General features: G+C 31.1%; 1 protein-coding gene across 7 annotated transcripts in view; it reads left to right on the top strand.

Annotated features, from left to right (window-relative positions):
• Positions 1-20645, top strand: part of LOC106461222 (myosin heavy chain, non-muscle-like) — an 88560-nt gene that overhangs the window by 64784 nt on the left and 3131 nt on the right. For 3 of the 7 annotated variants that reach the window (XM_022388085.1, XM_022388083.1, XM_022388084.1), the window contains exons 31-41: positions 1609-1902; positions 2806-3018; positions 3505-3666; positions 3855-4072; positions 4654-4777; positions 9048-9131; positions 9845-9969; positions 12692-12800; positions 13254-13426; positions 15101-15261; positions 16087-16106. In XM_022388085.1, coding sequence (XP_022243793.1) covers positions 1609-1902; positions 2806-3018; positions 3505-3666; positions 3855-4072; positions 4654-4777; positions 9048-9131; positions 9845-9969; positions 12692-12800; positions 13254-13426; positions 15101-15242 — 1644 coding nt within the window. In that variant the 3' untranslated portion in view covers positions 15243-15261; positions 16087-16106. Of the gene's footprint in view, positions 1-1608; positions 1903-2805; positions 3019-3504; positions 3667-3854; positions 4073-4653; positions 4778-9047; positions 9132-9844; positions 9970-12691; positions 12801-13253; positions 13427-15100; positions 16041-16086; positions 16939-17007; positions 17531-20645 lie in introns of those variants that run through there. The other 4 variants (XM_013921019.2, XM_013921020.2, XM_022388082.1 and 1 more) reach the window with 3 other exon arrangements.

Genomic DNA, 20645 nt, shown 5'->3' on the forward strand with positions numbered 1-20645 from the left:
TTTAAGTGTCACACCTGAATGCTCACATCCTTTTAATTATGTTTGAAATTATGAACATTGATCAACATCATGAAAATTAAACCTTATTTTCAATAAGCAATCCTGAAAAATATTTGGGGGTGCTTAACTTTTTTCCAGGTGTATATATATAAAAAACCTAAAAAAAGTATTTTGTTGCATATCCTCCACATGCAAGATCTTTAAAGGCTTAGCAACCGAGTACAAAGGACGTAACTAGAAGAGATTTACTTATTTACTGCTATACTTTATTTACTGTTCTATGTTTTAGGAAAAATATGTTTAAGAACTTATTTCAAAATAGCAATGATCTATATACATATATAATGTATAATAATTGAAATGTGACTGTATTTTACAAAATACTACTCGAATAAAACACAGCCAAGACAAGTTACTTTGTACAGACCAAAGGTCATGTTCTGTTATTTGATACGGTAACATGAGTGCACTTGAGACGCATCATTGTAACTTCTGTATTGTTAGCCGGGTACAGGTGAAAGGTCAATATAATAAAAATAATAAATTTATATTTTAATGTATAATGTTATGAGATTTAAGCTATTTCGTCTATACATTTATGTTTTTATGTTATAATTTGTGTTCATTCTAGAATGAAAGAGGCATAACTTATATTTATTTCCTAATTTTTTATGGTGGTTTTTATGGTCCCGTATAGAGATTAATTACTGAAAATAACAGATAAAATATAAAGTTTTTCTTAAGAAACATTAGATAACTATCCGGACATTATAAAGATTTCACATGTGAAATTTCAAAATTTTCTGATGCATAAAAGTATTTTTAATCATAAAATGAAAATTACTTTGCATGATAGATAGGCAAGATGTGAATAGAAAAAAAAAGGCGTAAAGCAATGTTTCTCTCATAAACCTTACAGCTTAATAAAAAATTTTATATTTTGCGTATGAAAGCATTGTAATGTTTACTTATAATCTGCCAAATTTTGTTAACAGTTGCTTACTATTTTAAAAGTTATTGCATGAAAACTAGAACAAGCCCAAAATGGTTACGAGGTCGTCATATTGAACGACCCCATATTGAAAGAGTTGAATAAAAGCAACTTTTCAGCTACTAAGACAGAAATGTAGAGAAATATTTTCTGAAATTATTTTCCAGCACTTTTAAACCTAAGAACACATTCACTACTTTAAGGCACATTACTTTCTGAAGGTTATGTAATTATGTAAATTTTTATTTTAAAATTAAATGAAGTGTTTGAGAAAATATCTTAATATTTTGAAAGGAATAAATTGAATAACAATGTAAAAAAAAACAAAAAACTTTTCTTTCAGCTATTTTCTCTTTCTCTCTTTTTTTCATCTAAGAAAATTTTTTTTCTGACTATGACAGAATAAAACTTCTGCTAGAATTAAGTTACAGTAGCTTGTTACAGTATCTAATTAATAATAAATGTTTCACTGTAAGGGAATAATTGAATGTAATTAAAAAAGTTTAATATGAAATCGACTTATCAAAAAGCTAAAACAATTTGTTAGCTTAAGAAATACAAAGTAATGATACTTTATTCTGTTTTTTTTTGTTTGTTTTTTCATCTAACTGTTATAGTTAGAAGACTTGAATGTTGAATTAGAGGGCTACAGGGGGAAGGTTGTCGAACTGGAGAAGAAACAACGCAAGTTTGATCAAATGCTTGCTGAGGAGAAGACTACATCAGAAAGAATTAATCAGGAGAAAGATAATGCTGAACGAGAAGTGAGAGAAAAGGAAACTAAGATTTTGTCTCTAACTAGGGATTTGGATGATAAAAATGATCAACTGGAGGAATTAGAACGAGTTCGTCGTGCCCTTCAGTCAGAACTGGATGAGCTGGTCAACACTCAAGGAACAGCAGACAAAAATGTAATGGTTTTTGAGAAACTTTGTTTAGAAATTTTTTGTGGTTAGATTTTTAAAAAATGCTTGCACACTAATTCAATAATTATTTTAACAAATTTGTGTATATTTTTATATTTTCAAAATGTTAGAAAATATAAGTTAACATAAAATATAAAAATAAGTTGCCATGTGGAAAGCACTTTTAATCATTGTTTTAACAAATTTGAAATCTGCCTTTGAAATTGTAAGAAGTATTTAGATTTAAGGAACCAAAGTGCTTGAGAATTAGTGTATTTAATGTTAATCTTGGACAGTGTCTTGAAGAAAGAAAGACACTTTTTCCTTGGTTTAATTAAAATAATAAAAACAAACTTGACATTTTTTACAATAATTTAGATGTTTAAGTCCAATGGCAAACTGCATAAGAATTTGCAGAAAAAAAAATATCATGATATTATATGTGGTTTAATTTTTGTTACCTTTGCATGAATAATTTGTGATAATACAATAGATGTCAAATAAAAACAAAGGCTATTTCAAATTTACATTAGTTTCATTCTTGAGATTTATTACTAAAACGTTGACATGCAAAATGTTCTTTGAGGTATTATATATAATAAAACCAAGTACAAAATTTACTTTTTAAATGCTTAATTTTGTTTACTCTCTGAATTGAACTTTTAGCTAAAGATTGTGGCTTTTGTAAGATACAGTTACTAGGCAGAAATTGTTACTTTATGTAAATGTGAATAACCTTTAATGGGAACTATAAGCTTAATTATTAAGACCAAAAATCCATAAACCTTATTAGTTACCACTATTACTTTGCTACAATTTTACAAGTTTAAGATGCTTATGAATTAATTTTATGTTACATTTTCTGGACATATAAAAACTGCATGAATGCTAAAACCTTATATTTTTTAGGTGCATGAACTTGAACGGGCCAAGAAAACTTTAGAATGTCAGTTAGATGAACAGAAGACACAAATTGAAGAACTAGAAGATGAATTACAATTGACAGAGGATGCCAAGTTGCGGCTAGAAGTCAACATGCAAGCACTAAAGTCTCAGTTTGAACGAGAACTTCAGACAAAGGAAGAACAAGCAGAAGAAAAGAAACGAGCACTTGTTAAACAGGTGATGAAAATGAGAAAGTATTTTTAATCTTTTAACCATTTAAAGTTAGGTATACTAATATGTATGTATATATATTTATTTATTTATCATAAGATCTCATTATAAAAGAGGAAATCTTTTCTATAGAAATTTCAATGTTGCTTAGATACTAAGATGCTGAAACAAACACTATATTGGTACTGTCCAAATACAAAGAAATATATTGGGATTGTCACTTTCTAGAAGTGAGAGATATGTAAGTGATTTCACTCTGGAGTCAAAGATGTATTGAACTAACACTTTAGTTAGGAGGTTGAATGTTTTAATATTGCTACTGCAAAGAAACTGAGAACATTTTGTTTAAAATGACAATAAAGGACAAAGAAATTTACTGAAATTGATATTTATACTCTGCAGAGGAGGAATGTGTGTGGATCGTCAGTTTGAGGATAAAAAATGGATTAGTTGTTTAGGTAAAAATAAATTATAAACAACGTTTCTTTTAAGGTCCGTGACCTGGAGACAGAATTGGAAGATGAAAGAAAGCAACGAACAGCTGCAGTATGTGCCAGGAAGAAGATTGAAGGAGATTTTACAGATTTAGAACAACAGCTAGAAATGGCAACAAAAGCAAAAGAAGATGCACTTCGACAACTCAAGAAACTCCAGGTATGTATTTTTGCCTGCTGAAGCAAAGTGTGGTGCATTTTTTCTGTACTTGTATAATAATGTGTATTATACGTTTATTTGATTATTTTAGTAATTACACAAATATGTTTTACTCCTGTGTATTTGCTGAATTTTCAATTCATTAAGTTTGTATGTAGTTTTCCTCAGATTTATTTCTCTCTTTTCAGGCTCAAGTGAAAGATTATCAAAAAGAATATGAAGAGGCAAGAAGCTCTCGAGAGGAACTTATTGCACAATCAAAGGATACAGAAAAAAAGTTAAAAGTAATGGAAGCAGAAATGATTCAACTTAAGGAAGATTTTTCTAACTCTGAACGAGCCCGTCGTTTGGCAGAGACTGATAGAAATGAATTGCAAGAAGAAGTAAACAGTAATGCATCAAAGGGGTAATAATTCTGCATTGCATGGCATATAGAGAACTTTCAGTTAATTGAACCTGATCAGAATAGTAAAGTATTAAAAAGCTTTTCACCCTCTAATCATATACATTAAAAGATTTTGTAGCATATTAGCATATATTCTCAAACTTTAATCACATCTTATCCTATCATTATTTGAATACCTATCGACATTCACTCTGTTGTTTTACCAACAATTATATTACTTCCTGTCGTTTAGAATTATGGTATACAAATAACGTATCTCTTTCTTTCTTAGTGCATTTTTCAAATTTAAAAAGCTTTAAATTTTTCAAGAGCTGTAATTCGAAACCTACTACATTTGATCCAGTTTGTGCCAAAATTCATAGATGTTACTTATTTATAAGAGCAGGATTTAGTTATGGAAACTACACACTGTTTCTTGGGGTGGTTGTATTATGTTTTACTTTACTTTGTGTATGTGAGACTGTTCTGCAACTGTTATATGTAAAAGAGGTATTTACAAATATCTATAATACAGTTTTTGTATTGTTGAACTTACCATCAAATAACTTTTTTCTTTTTCTTTTTAATTTCCAATCGTACAGATCACTTCTCCAGGATGAAAAACGACGCTTGGAAGCCAGAATCCAGCAGTTAGAAGAAGAGCTAGAAGAAGAACAAAACAATTCAGAAATAATGACGGATAAGACAAGAAAAGCTCAGGCACAAGTAAGAAAAGGCCTTTTATTGTTAAACTATATGGCTTATTAAAAATATTAAAAGCCTTTAACTCTCCTTCCATATGGTCAAGGTCAGAGAGCATGTTATCATGTTTTGTTCAAAATTATATAAATCTATTATTTTATGAATGTATGTCCAAAAATTTAGAATTAAATTGTTGTTTGTAATTCAAATTTTAGTATTATACATTATTTAATTTCTTTGTTGAAAATCAAAATATTAAAAAAAAATTGCTAAATATCGATTTGTGTGTGTGTCACATGGTATATAAACTTCTGCATTTCCTCAGATTATACTGTGGATGTCATAAAATATCAAGTCTACGGTTTCTAACGAATTAAAAACTCAAATTACCAATATTGACAAGCTAGGATATAAAATAAGAACCTCCTACCTTTAACATTATATCATTACATTTAGAGAACCCACCATAGTGGCTCTATCCATCTCTTCCTTTTTTGAAAATACTTGTTTACCTACACCTATTTTTCTTAGTTACACATTTACAACCAATCAAAAGCATTCATTTTGAGCTATGCAATTTTGTTGGTCTTCCTAAAGTATTGATGTGGGTAAAGCTGTTATTACCATTGCAGAATTTGAAGAGTGGCAGTCAAAGTGATACACTGTTAGGAAATTATATTTTTTAGACACAAATACATCTTAGTTAGAAAGCCTGGTAAATTACGATACAGTAACTTACCTCCTCTCACAGTTTAGCTATTCTTGTTCAGTGCTGTCGTCTATATGCAAAAATTGTTTTACATGCCACAAGCCTTGAGCTTCCACATACCCCACAATCAACGTGGTTCAACTGCATCCCTATGTAAATTATCATGCAAAAACCCTACACCAATAGAAGTGCAACACACACTTTCTAACGCATGTGACTCCCTCTATTCGATTCTACCGAACTGGGACATTTCTCCAGGACTAAGGATGTCCAAGATAGATGTTTCATATTCTTGTACCCACTTGCCTATTTTTCATCCCTTGTGATGCTATTTTAGGTTTGTTCACCATGGAGTTGTGTACCAGATTGGATTTACACCACAATTTGGTCGTCTGGCTTCTGTTAGCTCATACCATACTAGAGTTGTCACAACATATTAATTTGATTCTTACCAATGCAACTCGGGTGGTTGGATTTTGCAGTTGGAGAAGTCTTTCCCATTACCTACCTAATTTTCTTGTCTTTTTTAATATCTGACTCTGACTGCTAGCGAGGTTCTATTGTATTGGGGGATGTTGCTTCTATAGAAGCACTTATCCCTTTGGTTCTGGCACATATACAATCTCTTCAGGATACATTACACGACTCGTGGAATCTTGATAGGGTTCCTTTGGATTTCCCTCGAACCTTTCCTCTTTCCCTCTTCAAAGATATGTGTTGGTGGTTGAACAAGGCCCCCACGTTATCAGGACAGCTTCATCCCCCTTGTCCAGATTTGTTTCTTTTCCCCTGATGCTTACCTTCAATGTTGGGGGATGTGGGTCAATCAGCATGAGGCTTCAGGACAATGGTATATGGCCAAAAAGGTCTTACCATGCTCATGCCCTGGAACGTTTGGCAGTTCAACACACTTTGGTTCACTTTCTTCCTCTTGTCAAGATTCAACTAGTCATAATCCATTCTTATAATTCAACAGTGGTGTCCTATATCACTCACCATGGGGGAACCCATTCTAATTCCCTTCATGGTCAGCCTTGGATCTCCCTATTTTGGGGCCCACACACTTGACATAGGTCTTCTAGTGTGTCATATTCTAGGTGCTTTCAACATCATTGTGAATCGCCTTTCCAGTTCTGACACACGTAATACCACTCAGTTGTTTCTCGATCCTCGTACTTCAGTGGGGTACTCATCAGCGGGATGTGTTTGCCTCTTTTTTCATTTCCAAGTTTTTGTTTGTTTGTTTTTTGGTCTCCAGTTCTTCATCCACTCGCCCTAACTGTCCATGCATGACAGGATTGGAACCAATTTATACCTTTATTTTATCATTCCATCCATCATCTTCCCTGGGTGATTTTGTTCATCCATGCCGCTCCGTGTCAGGTCTTTCTGATTGTTCCTTCCTGGCTGGCACAGATCTGGTTTTCTTGGCTGCTTCAGCTCAATCTGTTCTCTTTGTTCTGGATCGATTTTTCCTAACCTACACTTTGGTGAGTCATGTGGCATGTTCTTCCTTTTTGTAATTTTCGTTTCTTACCATCTCTCACTTTTATTCCTGGTCAGATCTGGATGGACTTCTATGTCCTGTATGTGTATGTGCTGTTGGTTCCCTTTCCCACAGTTTCATCCCCTGGCACCACTCCTCTGTTTGTGTCTTTAAGGTAGCTGTTTCTTCCTCATTGAGTTACTGTCTTCCACTTGTTGCCATCCTTCACTTTTTGGTAATACTGTGACTGGGTAAGTTACCTTTTTGTATATGTACCTCTTCTTTTTCAGGGGCATGTCTCTTTTTTCTTTAAGGATCTGTGGGAAGTGGTTCCTGTCCAGGTATACTTAAACTAGTGAAATCTACACTGTGAGGCCATGATGACTTCACAATTATAACTTCTATGGTCACTAAATGCACACTGTTGAGATAGGGTGTTCCACAAGATCACTTGTAGGTTTATCCAATCTGATGCTCCATCTCTGAATGGGTCTATCTGAGGGGATGTTGTAGCTTTGGAGTGAGCTATTAAAATTGCAGTTTGTAAAGGCCAGTTTTGTGCTATTTGATATGGTATTGTGTGCTACATGTGCACCACATTATGTATAACTTGTGTGATGGGATTATTAGTGACACATGGTTCAAAGGTCAATAAAACAAATAAATATAAATAGATGTATACTGTTACTAGATTTAAGCTATTTAGAATAAACATTTGTAGTTTTCTGTTACAATATGCAGTCATTCTATAAAAAAAAAGAGTAATTTAGATTTATTTCCTTACTTTTATTGGTTATTACAAGGTTAATCAAATCAACCAATCATCTGGTATAGTGTTAAGGTACAGAAATAATAAATAAAATATAAAGTTTTTCTATGAAAAACGTTTGATAGTTATTTAGGAGGTTATAGAGATTTTTCACAAACAAATCTTTGATTGAAAAATCTTGATACATAATTAAAAAACCTTATATTTTGTATGCTAAAGCCTTGTAATGTTTACTGATAATCTGCAAAAGTTCATGAAGATACACATACATTTTCAAATGTTATAGTATGACTACTGTGGTGGTTACGTACTGGGTGTAATGCATCCTGCTCTATAGCAAAGAGTTGAGGCCTATGTTGAGATAACATATTAGTCCTTGTCAATCATATGATAGAAAAGGAAAGAAATTTTATTCTTTGAAACTTGGGTGATACAACCAGTATTTTAATTTGTCAAAAAAAATTTGTTCTGAAAGCTTAAAACCTATGAAAACTCTAACATTTAAAAAAATGAAACATAATAGTGATAGTCTGAAATTTAATATAAGATATGCTATTAAGAAGTAAGTTTTCAGGGTATAGATTGTAGGAAATCCTTTTTCTTTTGAACATTAAGAATAATCAAAATGATAATACCAGATTTTTAAAAAACAGAACTGAGTATTTATTTGAACCTCACAAGTTAAACAAAATAGACCCTAAATTCAAAAATACCAATCCCAGACTTTTACAAAATACACATCTAAACTTCATAGAACTTCTGATTCAATAATACATATACTTAGCTGAAATAGTTAGGTTTTTCTTTCTGCTTAATTTACTTAATTTGTTTGATAATATGATACTTACAAACTCTGATTAATTATAACTTACAACACATCTGGCATATCAGTCTTCAATTCTGTTTTCTTTTATACTTTTATTTTCTACCAGATGGTGAGATTATGATTCAATGTGGGATGATAATTAGCTGTTGAAAAAACATCTGATCAATTTATTTTAATATAGTGCCATAATGCCATGTGTTGTAGCTGTTGCAACAAAAACTCTCAGCACCACCTAGTGTCAGTCAGTAATTTTGTTTTACTGTGAGAGTAATATTGTTCTACTAATTCTAACAGGATATGAACCAGCATTATACACAAACAAATTAAAAGATAGAGGAAAAGGTATGTAAATATATAAACATAATAATAACAAGTAACCAAAAAAACAAAGGACTACCACCTCACTAGTTGATATAGATACTGGATGCAGTTTGTTTTATGTTTAGGAACAGTTGACTTGCACGTTAGCAACCACATGTTAAATGGTAAATGTTTTTTCCACAGATTGAACAGTTAACAACAGACCTGGCAAGTGAACGATCTGCAACTCAGAACCTGGAGAATAGCCGGATGATCTTGGAGAGACAGGTATCTATAAATGGTTTTAGCTAAATTTTAAAGTATTCAACTACTCTCTATCCAACTTATATATTGAAAAACAAACATAACTTTTTCATTTAAAAAATGTTTTAGACTAGCATAAACTCTAAATGATAATATATTGTTAAATTGGATTCAAAAATGTTTAGAATGTATTTAAAAATGCATATCCATACATCCTAAACATTTTAAGTTACAAATTATAAATTGATTTTAGGGATGTTAAATAATGGTTAAAATAACATCTTCAGAGCCTTGGATAGGTATGATTTAAGTTTTTTTTCCCATAAAGTGATGTAATGAAGTAATAAAAGAATTGATATAACACCAGTCAATAAATAAATGTAACTCCTTCTAAAGGATAGAATTTGCCAAAGTTTGCTCTAAAAACTAATAAACAAGGGGTTCTATAAGATAATAAGTTTGTACTCATTAACAAATTTTTTATAATGATATGTTTCTTATTATCAAGATATTTGTTTTTTATCTCGTATGATTTTCCTTAGGAAATAAAAAAGAAAACCAATTAAATAAAGAAGCTTTTTAAAGCTTCTAGAAATTTATAAGCATTGTAAGAAGCATGTATATTGCATTGTAATTATCATATACTTAAAAGAGGGAAAATAATTATACTTTAAATCTCAGTATGTCAGAGCTCAAATTAAACAAGCTACAATTTAGATTTTTGTATACATTTTCAGAATAAAGAATTACGTGCAAAGTTAGAAGAACTGGAAACATCTTATCGTTCTAAGGCTAAATCAACCATCTCTGCATTAGAATCCAAACTTAGCCAACTAGAGGAGCAAGTTGAAGTAGAGTCCAGGTAAATAAGGATAAAACAAACAGAAATAAAATAAATTTTAAGTTTTTGCATTAACTAATATTTTAGTGTTGGAAAAAGAACATCTTTGTGTTTATATGGTTAAATGGATGCCATCAAAATTTTAACATTAGTCATCAGTTAAGTAAGTACAAATATTAGATTTTATATCCATGAAAACATAGACTTAAGCAACTTTTAGAAAAAGAACTTGTTAGTTAACAGGCATAGTTATGTTTTAGTAGATACAAGAACAGTTACATACATATATAATACAAGTAGTAAGAAAAAAAGTTAAATCGAGGTATTCTTTAATTAAGCAGTTAGAATAACAGTAGAATAAAGCTGACCCTTAAACTTAAGAAAATTGAGAATGTTGAGGACCAGCTAGTTTAAATAAGGTTAACATTTATAGTAACTGTAAAATCTAGATAAACTAAAATTAAGTAAAGGAACATTTAAATTTTCTTGGTTTTAATCAGCTTTAAGACTTAAAGGAATAGTTGAATTTATGTAAAAATAAAACACAGGAAGAGTCAGTTTCAGGTAAACTAAAAACAGAGGGATAACCAGATCTAGAAAAAACCTGAAGACAAGAGGCAATTTGAATCCAAGTAAACCTAAAGCACTTAGAAGTAGAGTGGAATACAGGTAAATTCCAAACAGAAGAACGGTTGTATTCAAGTAATTTTAAACAACTATAGGAGTAGTTGAATCCAAATAAAATTAATGTAATTGAACCACACCATTAACAACTTTTAGGTCTGGGCAACTGGTGGCCTCATTAATCAATTACATTTTATAAATCAATTAGTACAGTGCTTCGTAAAACAAGCAAGAAAAAAAATGTTGACAGCAGGTGTTGCCAGCCAGTTGTCTTCCCTCTAGTAAGTTCAAAATTAGTGACAGTGGCAGATAGTCTTAGTAATTTTTGTCATAACAAAGATAGGATAAGCAAGTTTTGTGGCAGTGGGAATTGAGCCTATGTCCTTTACTCACGACCCCCCCTCCCCTCAAAAAACAAAATCACCGAAGCTGAACAAACTTGAAGTTAAAAGAAGAAAACAAGTTAGTTATAAGGCTAAAATCTGAGCAAAGCACAGATAGCCAGTTATGTAGCTTTATACTTAACAATAAGAAACATAATAGCAATATTTCGATTATTTGGATACTTTGAATAATCAGAAACCCTAATTTCAATTACTTCATTATTTTTGTGACAGTTGATTTAATTGTATTTTTGATTAATCAGTTGTTGGAATAATGAAAAACAGTAATCAGAAACCCTAATTTTCATTAGTTGATTATTTTCATGACAGTTTTAATTTTGATAAATCAGTTATTGGAATGATTGAAAACAGTATTAAGCCTTTGTGAACAGTGTTATTGCTATGAATCGTTAAATTTCTATGAAACTATACATAGCAATATTTATATAATTCCAAATTTACTAAATGTGTCTTAACGAAATTTGGTAGGCTTTTGTTAAACATTACAAGTATGTTCTACACAAAAAAATCTGAATTTTTATTAAAGATTTGTCTCTGAATTTGTTGAGTCAATCTAACTCAGACTCCGACAAATCTGATTCTCATGTTAAGAATAAAGGTACTTTTTTCATCTTACAGGTTTCATATTTCACTTGCATAATTTCTAGAACCTTCTAAATAAATATAAAAATTTTTTTTCAGTAAACCTTTATATGTTATGTTATTTTCTTTACTGTAACACTAACTGTACTGAATTCAACAACGTGGGGTAAAATGAAAAGTTGAAAAATCAAAAATATATATATATATTTTTTTCTTTCTAGAATGACTGCATATTGTGTATGTACACACTTTTTGTTCTTACAACCAAAGCTTTTAGGCTTTTCAAATTTGAGCTAGTTTAATTTTATTACTTTACAACTGCGGTAAGACCTTCTCAGAGTATGCTGAAAGCCATTTATAACAGCTGTATGTATAGACTATGATCGAGTTGGAAAAACAAAACAAATGAATTGCTAACGTACCTTCTCAAATAGCATGCTACAATATTTACTACCACAAAGAATTTTGTGTTTCATTTAATTTTTGTATCTAACCTAATAAGTTTCTAATCTTTTTACACTTTTGTTACTTTAATAACAATAAATAAAAAGATGTACATAAAAAAAAAATTGTTCTTACTTGGCTAGACTCCCACTTTTTTGCTGTCAACAGGTGAAGAACAGTAGGACTAATTTTTTTTTGTTAGGATATTGATAATCCAACAAGACTGGAAGAGCCCCCCAGTGATGAATGTCACAGATTTATTTATTTCTCACTAATTCAAGAGGGTGGGAGGTTTAGATTTTATATTATGACCTGTCAATATCTATAGTCTTCTGACTGGTTGGCCTCTATGACATCCTTAGGAGGGAATAGAGAAGACTGAAAATAATATTAAAAAAAAAATTAAAAGGAAGATGCACAATGTGACACACAGAATTCAAAATTGATTTTAAAATTTCCTTTTGAAATTAATAAATGAAAACTTAGTTAATATAAAACTTTGAATTATAAACTATGTTTTTCTACCAAGATGATCATGTCATGCACTTTGTCCTCATAAATAATTTATTACTTTGTTCAATACTAAACACCTTACATTTTGATTTCAATAAAATAAGTTTAGTTATAATCTTTCATGCTGTTAATACTGTAGGATGTAATGAAAATAATATTTGTTCATTTATTCTCAGGGAAAAACAAGTAGCAACTAAAAATGCACGCAAGCTAGAAAAGAAAGTAAAAGAAACATTGTTACAGTTAGAAGATGAGAGACGCCATGCTGACCAGTACAAAGAACAAGTAAGGTTTTGTATACATTCCTAAAAGTTTTAAGATAAAACTCATTAATTATAAGGCAAAGTTAAAATTGTGTGCTTATACTACTGTTGATTTTTCTAGCAAATATCACCATATATAGTTATATGCAGACTTTATTAATATAATTTAAACTTTGAGATGAAATATTCAAAAACTTTTTGCATAATTTTATCATTAATACAGGACTGTTGGTTTCGCTTACTTTAACTGCATTTGATAATGACTAATGGATTATTTTTTTCATTGATTTCAATTGGAGTAAACCTTATTTTTCTATTATTAGTTTCAAAGAATTTTGGAAAGTTTCAATTGTAATAAAGTTAATTTTATAAGTTTTAATCCTATACTTATGTCCATATATTTACATACTTTTTGATATACTGCAAGATTATGCTAGTCCATAAAATCTAAAATTTGTCTTGTTTTATTTTTCAGGTAGACAAAGTTAATAGTCGGGTACAGGCTTTGAAGCGGCAGGTGGATGAGGCAGAAGAAGAGTGTTCTCGTGAGAAGACTCAACGGCGAAAGGTACAACGGGAGCTCGAAGACATGATGGAATCTAATGAAACCATGTCTCGTGAACTGGCTAACTTAAAAAACAAAATGAGGTAGGAAATAACACTTGATGCCCTCTTTCCCAGACAATGTTTAGTTGTTAAATGAAAAACAAATAACACTTGTAGCACAACGACTGACCATTATCCCTATTCATCAACTTAAACCTACTTTGAACAACAATTATTCACCTACTGCTATGATATTTAGAAATGTATCTTCCTTTCAGCAGTAATAATAATAATATAGTTTTGAATGCGTGAATGGTGAATGGATCAAATAAAGAAGATAATTCTTATAAATCATCAGCATGAACCTAGTTTATAATTTGATGTACAAAACATATATATATATTTAACAAACAGGAAAAATATATAGTGTTGTTGAATCCTTGTCTCCAAGTCAATATATATGAGAAGAGTTTTTATCCTTTTCTTATGCTGGTTTCCACTTGTTTAATGATGTTTTCTTTTTATTAGAAATATTGCATTCCTTAAAATCTTTACAGCATCAATTTGTAAATGCTCTAAAGATTTTATGTCATTTACTTGTGAACTGTATAATTATAACTTATTAATGAATAATCCACATTGATCAAGTGACAGCCACAAAGCAGCATATTATCCCACACTTCAAACAGTAAGGAGATTTAAAGCATGGAGGTTAACATTTAATCTTTTGAAATGGACATAGATTGGTTATTAACATATTTTTTTTTAATGAGGTATTTTCTAATAATTGTCTTGGAATGTGATCTGTTAGTTAAACTTATTCTACCTTTGAGCAACATGGTGTGATTGAATAATTCAAAATAAATACAATTATTATTTCATAGTTTATGTAATTTAGGTTTAACTTAAATGCAGCTGACAAAGTGAGAATAGAATCACTTGCTGTTGCATAGAATTATCTTTCATCCAAACTGCCATGCTCATCATTACTATTTATTTAAGCAAATCAGAAACTTCATTACATTAGTGCATTTAATAAGGTTTACGAGGATTTACAACTTAACATCTATTATCAGTTATATTAACATTATCTTCTATTAGAGCAAGACTAAAAAACAACCTGGTAATGTGTATAGCTAATTAAATGTACTTTTCTTGCATTTTTAGAATGCATTATTGAGTTATTTGGGTACTCTTCCTGTTAACAATTTTTTCCATGTCAAATGCAATAAACACAGCTGCTTAAGAATTTTAACATTTCATTGTTAACTTTTGTCTGTAATTTTGTTGCTTTTTTCCTGTTCTGAAAATATTACATAAGTAAAGTAACTGTCTTCAATATTACTATTTATTAACTTGCAATAAATGGAAAGGTCATTGTCTTAGTTTAGGCATCATTTTAGAAACTGCTTCTTTTTTTCTTCAATTAATTTTTCTTATTCTTTGAGAACTAAATATTTTTTTTAGATCCTAAAATTCAAAAAGGATAATGTTAAGAAGTGCAAAGCTCGATCATATTAAAAACAAATGGAAATTAAGAGGAGCTTTCAAACCTTTTTTCAGCCACTCTACATTGTATTGAGCACAAAAAAGGTTACTCGCATTCTTCTTAAATAGTAAATGGAAAAATCTTAAGTGTTTTTCTTTAGACTAATCTTCTCTGTATTTGAAGCTGTAAAATATCAAGATATTTATAATAAAAAAAACACCTCACTTTTGTGTATAATGGTTTTTATACAGTTTATTAAGGATAGATTTGTTATGTTTTTCTTCTAGACGAGGAGGGGCATCAATCCAACAGTCCTCTCGCTTCTCTGGGACAAAACGAGGATCTGTATCTGCTGCGGGAAGTGGGAGTGGAGATGAGGGGACAGCAAATTTACTTGAAGACTCATTGCATAATGAAAGTCAAGCCTGATGTTTAAAGTATCCATTTTGTGAGTACAGAGAAATTGCAACATTCCCGTGTGAAAGCTTGGAATTAAAAATATTGGATTTAAAGTTTTTGAATTAAAATGAACTGTTCAAAGCTTTTTATGATAAAGAAGTAAGCTAGCATTTCTTGGATGATCATGATTCAAGTTTTGGCATACATAATGCAAGTATCATATAATGACAATAATTGCATCATATAGTTTTCAAATTACAAGATCAGAATTTTCTAATCTTTATCAAAGTTATTTAATCTTTACAACTTGATTCATCTTTGGAATGAAACTGGAGTGAGTAATTATATTTTTATTTTGTATATAAAATGTTTGAAGTCTAACTGTTTTAGGTTCCATCATGGGCTTACCATCTAAATTCAGTAAAAATAGAATCTCTGCATTCTTTTCACTTTCACCTGTATGGTATTATTGTTCCATAATGTATCTGTTGTGGTTTTTAGGGAAAACTTTTCTTAATTCTTCACACTTCAGGGTTTTTATTAATGCACATATAAAATTTCAACTGATTTTAAAAGCAACTAACTTTAGCAATTTTTGTTTCAAGTTACTTAGATTTGTTTTTTCTAATATAGAAAATATCTACATGCATCAAATATTTATTGACACTAGGTTGAAAATTGTGTTTTTACCATACTGTGAACTAAAATTGTATCAGATTACTATCTAAAACATCCAGTTTGATACATTTTGCTGTGCCAAATGGACTCTTTTATTTTTCTAAGACTTTCTGGAAGAGGCCATTAAATAAAGGAATTAATAAAACTCAATCAGTTTTCAGTGTTTTTCTTTAATTTTATATTTTTCACCCATTAGGTCTATCACAGAAGTTCCATGTAAGTTTGAACACTGCTTTAACATTAAGTGGTTAACATTTTTAGAGTTATAGATCAGAGTTTAATATGATTTTAGACATTGTGTTAGAGTGTAGTGATCAACATCTACAGTACTAGAGAATGAAATTTCATGTAATTTTGAACACAATGTTAATGATAAATGATTTTCAGTGCATATTTATAAAGTATAAAGTTTTATTATGTGATTTTGCAAGCTATATTGTAATGTTAATTGGTTGTCAGAGAATGTTGAAAGATTAGTAAATTTAATGCTAATAATACTTAATAGTTGTTATCCACAAATTTATAAATCGTAAAAGTTTAATGTGATTATCTTTGGCAAGACAGTAAGTCATGAATCATGGCATTTTGCTGATTGATAAAGCAGACAAAGAATGCTTAATAAAGATGGCATTCAGATTGATACATCCACACAAGAATATGATAAGTTCCTTTTATTCTTGCACTGTAGAGTAAACTCCTCAGTTTAGAGTATTACACTCCTGCTAACACAGAGTGATTCTCCATAAAGCTTTAACACCATGAATACTGTCTTGCATTATAGGAAAAAGCCTGACCAAATAAGTTTCATTGAAGTGGTATTCTCTACTAAGAGATAAATTGAAGCATTATTAACTTTTGCACTTGAAAATGGGATGCACAATATTACTGCTAACTCTTTTTTTAGGCTGCTTCTGTTAGCCTATAACTTTGCACTTGAAAATGGGATGCACAATATTACTGCTAACTCTTTTTTTAGGCTGCTTCCGTTAGCCTATAACTTTGCACTTGAAAATGGGATGCACAATATTACTGCTAACTCTTTTTTAGGCTGCTTCTGTTAGCCTATATCTTGCAGAAGATTCAGGTTTTGACCCTACTGTTATTTTTTTTCTAATAGACACTTTACAAAGAGCTATGCTGCTTTGGTCTCTTCACCATCTTCTGGAAACCCCAACATCTCTCAGCATACTCCAAATTCCACAAAACTTTTTAAAGTAATCCTACTATGCTTGATAAGCTTGTCAAGTCACTCTAAACAGATTCATGCTGTAAAACAACAAATTTAAAACTGATTCAAATCTTCAGCCATTTGACAATTCCTGCTCTGATACTAACTTCTAAGAGTCGAGACTGACACTCGGCTCTTATAGGTAAATGTTCCATATGGCTGTAAATATGATCAGAAATCACCAGAGTTAGTTTTTGGCAAGAAATCAATAAATGAAAACAGCATTAGCATCTCTTCATTGGTGCTGAGAAGGGGAGTAAGGATGAGACATTGAAATTGAATTAATCAATTCATAACAATTATTATTCTATGACACCAATTGCTGTAACATTATTTCAGCTTTTATTACTGTATTTTCACAGTAATAATCTAGCCACATTTTTTTTATAATTTCTCTAACATTATAAATTCTCACATATTTTCTGTCATATATTACCTGTAATAGTTTTGTCATTTCTCTTTCGTTAATATGTAATTGTTAATTTGTTTAATTTTCGTATATTTTCTTCTATTTAGTTTTGTGCTAAATCGTTTTCAATACTTTAATTATCATATTATCACACATTAAACAGTCTGTTCGTTTGAGAGCAATGCCACAGTGGGCTATTTGCTGTATCTACCATGGGAATCGAACCTTGGATTTTAGGTAGCAAGTCTGTAAACTTACCACTGACACACTGATGAACATTAAACAGTCCTTTTGAGGATTAATAAATTATTACTGAATTTAATCTTCTTTTTTTTTTCAAGCTTTAGTATTGTTCCACAAGTTCAGTAACCCTTTTCCTAAATTACCACTCCCCAAATTAATTTGTCCTTTTTAAGGTTTCTTAGTGTACCACCCAATTAATAGCTCTTCTTTATACTCGTTACTATACAAATATAGTAGTCCTTTTCAAAACTTGTTAATTTATGATACTCGCCAATTTTTTCAAAAACATCAACTATCACTTCATCATGATTTTGCCTCCACCTTCTATTACAGGTGTATTTCATTTACTTTTTCTAACTTTAGAATTTCCAGCTGTATAACTTGGCTTTTCAACTTTTTGAAGAAAAAGTTAATCATTGCAATGATTTAGGAGACAACCAAACATGATTATAATATTTTTGTCATCTGTGATTACTCCAGAGTAACAACATCTTGTCACCCATTTGTAGGTAAAAACTATTTTAAAACTTTTTCCAGTGACTTGATAAGTATATGTTTTTTTTTCTTTCACAAGATTTTACACTTTCACCCGTTTGTAAGTAAAAACGATTTTCGCAGCGTTTTCCAGCTCTATTATTATTTCCTCATCACATCCCGAAACGCAGCTCATTGCGCTTCACAATCCATTAATTTTCAATTTGCTGAGACACAAAGGCAAGCTATACAAGCTGTTAACACTCGTCACATGTCATTTTCAGTCAAACAGATGTTTGCCGCTTGTAAGGTGTTCTGTTCAGACCTTCAGGTCTACAACTCAATCTTAGAAAACCCACGTAACTACTTCGAAAAGATTCGAGTCATCTAGGACAATGCTTCTTAACTGTGTGAATGGTTCACTCGGGGGGTTAATGAGATAAGAATCGGGGTAATGGCAGAGTGAATGAGTGTTATTAATTAATCAACAAATTCAAGAGCAAAAAAGTCATTAGTTATTATTATTTATTATAATTGTAGTTTGATAAATACATTTATTTTATTTTATGGTGTATTCATTCTAGTTGTAGTTTGATGTATATTTAAGTTATAATAAATAATTTTGTATTATTTTAATTTAGTATTTTTTTTCTTTTTTCGAACTGGGGCGAATGAGCTGTTGTGAAAAACTTATAGGGGCGAATGATATTAGAAATAGCCGGCCAGGTGGTTAAGGCGCTCGTGGGTTCGAATCCCCGTCACACCAAATATGCTAGCCCTTTCAGCCGTGGGGACGTTATAATGTGATGGACGTTGGTAAAAGAGTAGCCCAAGAGTTGGCGATGATGACTAGCTACCTTCCCTCTAGTCTTACACTGCTAAATCAGGGACGGCTAGTGCAGATAGCCCTCGTGTAGCTTTGCGCGAAACTCAAAACAAACAAACAAACTTAGAACATCTGTCCAGGTTTACCTTCAGTATGTCGCCAGATATTCCTATTTCCTTCAAAACTCAGTACATATCTAACTGATGTTCACATATCAGAATTTGCTTGGTTTCTAGCTACTATTACCATAGCTACGTATTTTCTAGAAATCTGTTGTCAGCAGAAGCCTCTTCTCTAATATTTGTATTAGTATATTTCCTTTTTCTTTTGTTTACTAGTTTGTCGCTTATCTGTTGCCGACATTTAAGATATCCTTGGCGTTTTCTACTATCTTCACTTTATATTTAGCTTTTCACTCATTTATAATCCTCGAATGTTTACTCTTTTATGTCACGAGCTGTTTATTTGTTTCTTTCTATTTTTATTCCATTTATTCCACGAATTGGAAAAAGATGAAATGACACTTTGGTTACCCACTTGCATATACTCTAATAAGGATTTGAGTTATTATATACTTTTACTATTCATTGGTATTAGTAAAATGTTAAAAACTAACGACTTCCCTATAGAAATTAAAGTTATCTTTAAACTTAATCAATACAGGATTTATAATTTGACACTATCAGTTGAGAGGTCAATAATCCCCTCCCCCTCCACAATAAAGTCTAGGCATTGGATTTTTTTAATTTCCCGCCGCCCTGAAAGAGAATAAGTCCGATAATGGTAGTTTGGTATGTGGGTAGAGTTGCAGGAATGTCAAAAAAACGTCAGGATTGCCAAAGTCATCAAATTTACAGTACAGCCCCTTACCCCCATAACGGGCGGAGGAAAAGAGAAGCTGACCTTTTTAGGCGCCTCGTTAGTCTTCCGATGTTTACCTCGGAAGATTTTATACCAAAATTTGTGTTTTCTTTGTTGTTGATGTTTTTTTTGTTTTTTTTTCAATCGAACTAAGCCTGACGTTAGTTAGAGACCTTAAATTAGGAACAATTAGTCTTTGTAGCATAAGGCATAGAAGAAATTGTTAAACTGTCGTCCATAAAAGGGCAGGACTTGTGCTTTCTAGAAAACTGATTGCTATTTAAGTATTATGAGTAAAGGCAATGTCTTCCACAAGCTATGACACAGGTGCAGTTAAACTTAGCTTAAGCAACAGAAACGCAAATGGGTATATACTACTCACTAGGTCTTCATTTAAGTGTACGGTTTATAACATAGTTGTATGTTAAAAGCAGCTAGAATGGGGGAAAAAGAAATTCAATAACAATATGTTTTACCACCGTTAACGTAGCGTCACCAGGTACTTTACACAACATATTAAATGTGACGTCATGAACATGCATAGTAATTTCAGCAATTTCCCCCCCCCCCATTTTTAAAAGAGGTATCACCAACCACACCGTACTTCTACTGTATTTATACATGGTGAATATGAAATTAAAATATTGCATTACTGTTTCTTTTATAAACTTAGTTCGTAACTACAAGTGCATGTAGAGCAAGTAACGTTTAGAA

The sequence above is a fragment of the Limulus polyphemus genome, unplaced genomic scaffold (genome assembly GCF_000517525.1).
Source record: "Limulus polyphemus unplaced genomic scaffold, Limulus_polyphemus-2.1.2 Scaffold917, whole genome shotgun sequence".
Taxonomy (NCBI): Eukaryota; Metazoa; Arthropoda; class Merostomata; order Xiphosura; family Limulidae; genus Limulus; species Limulus polyphemus.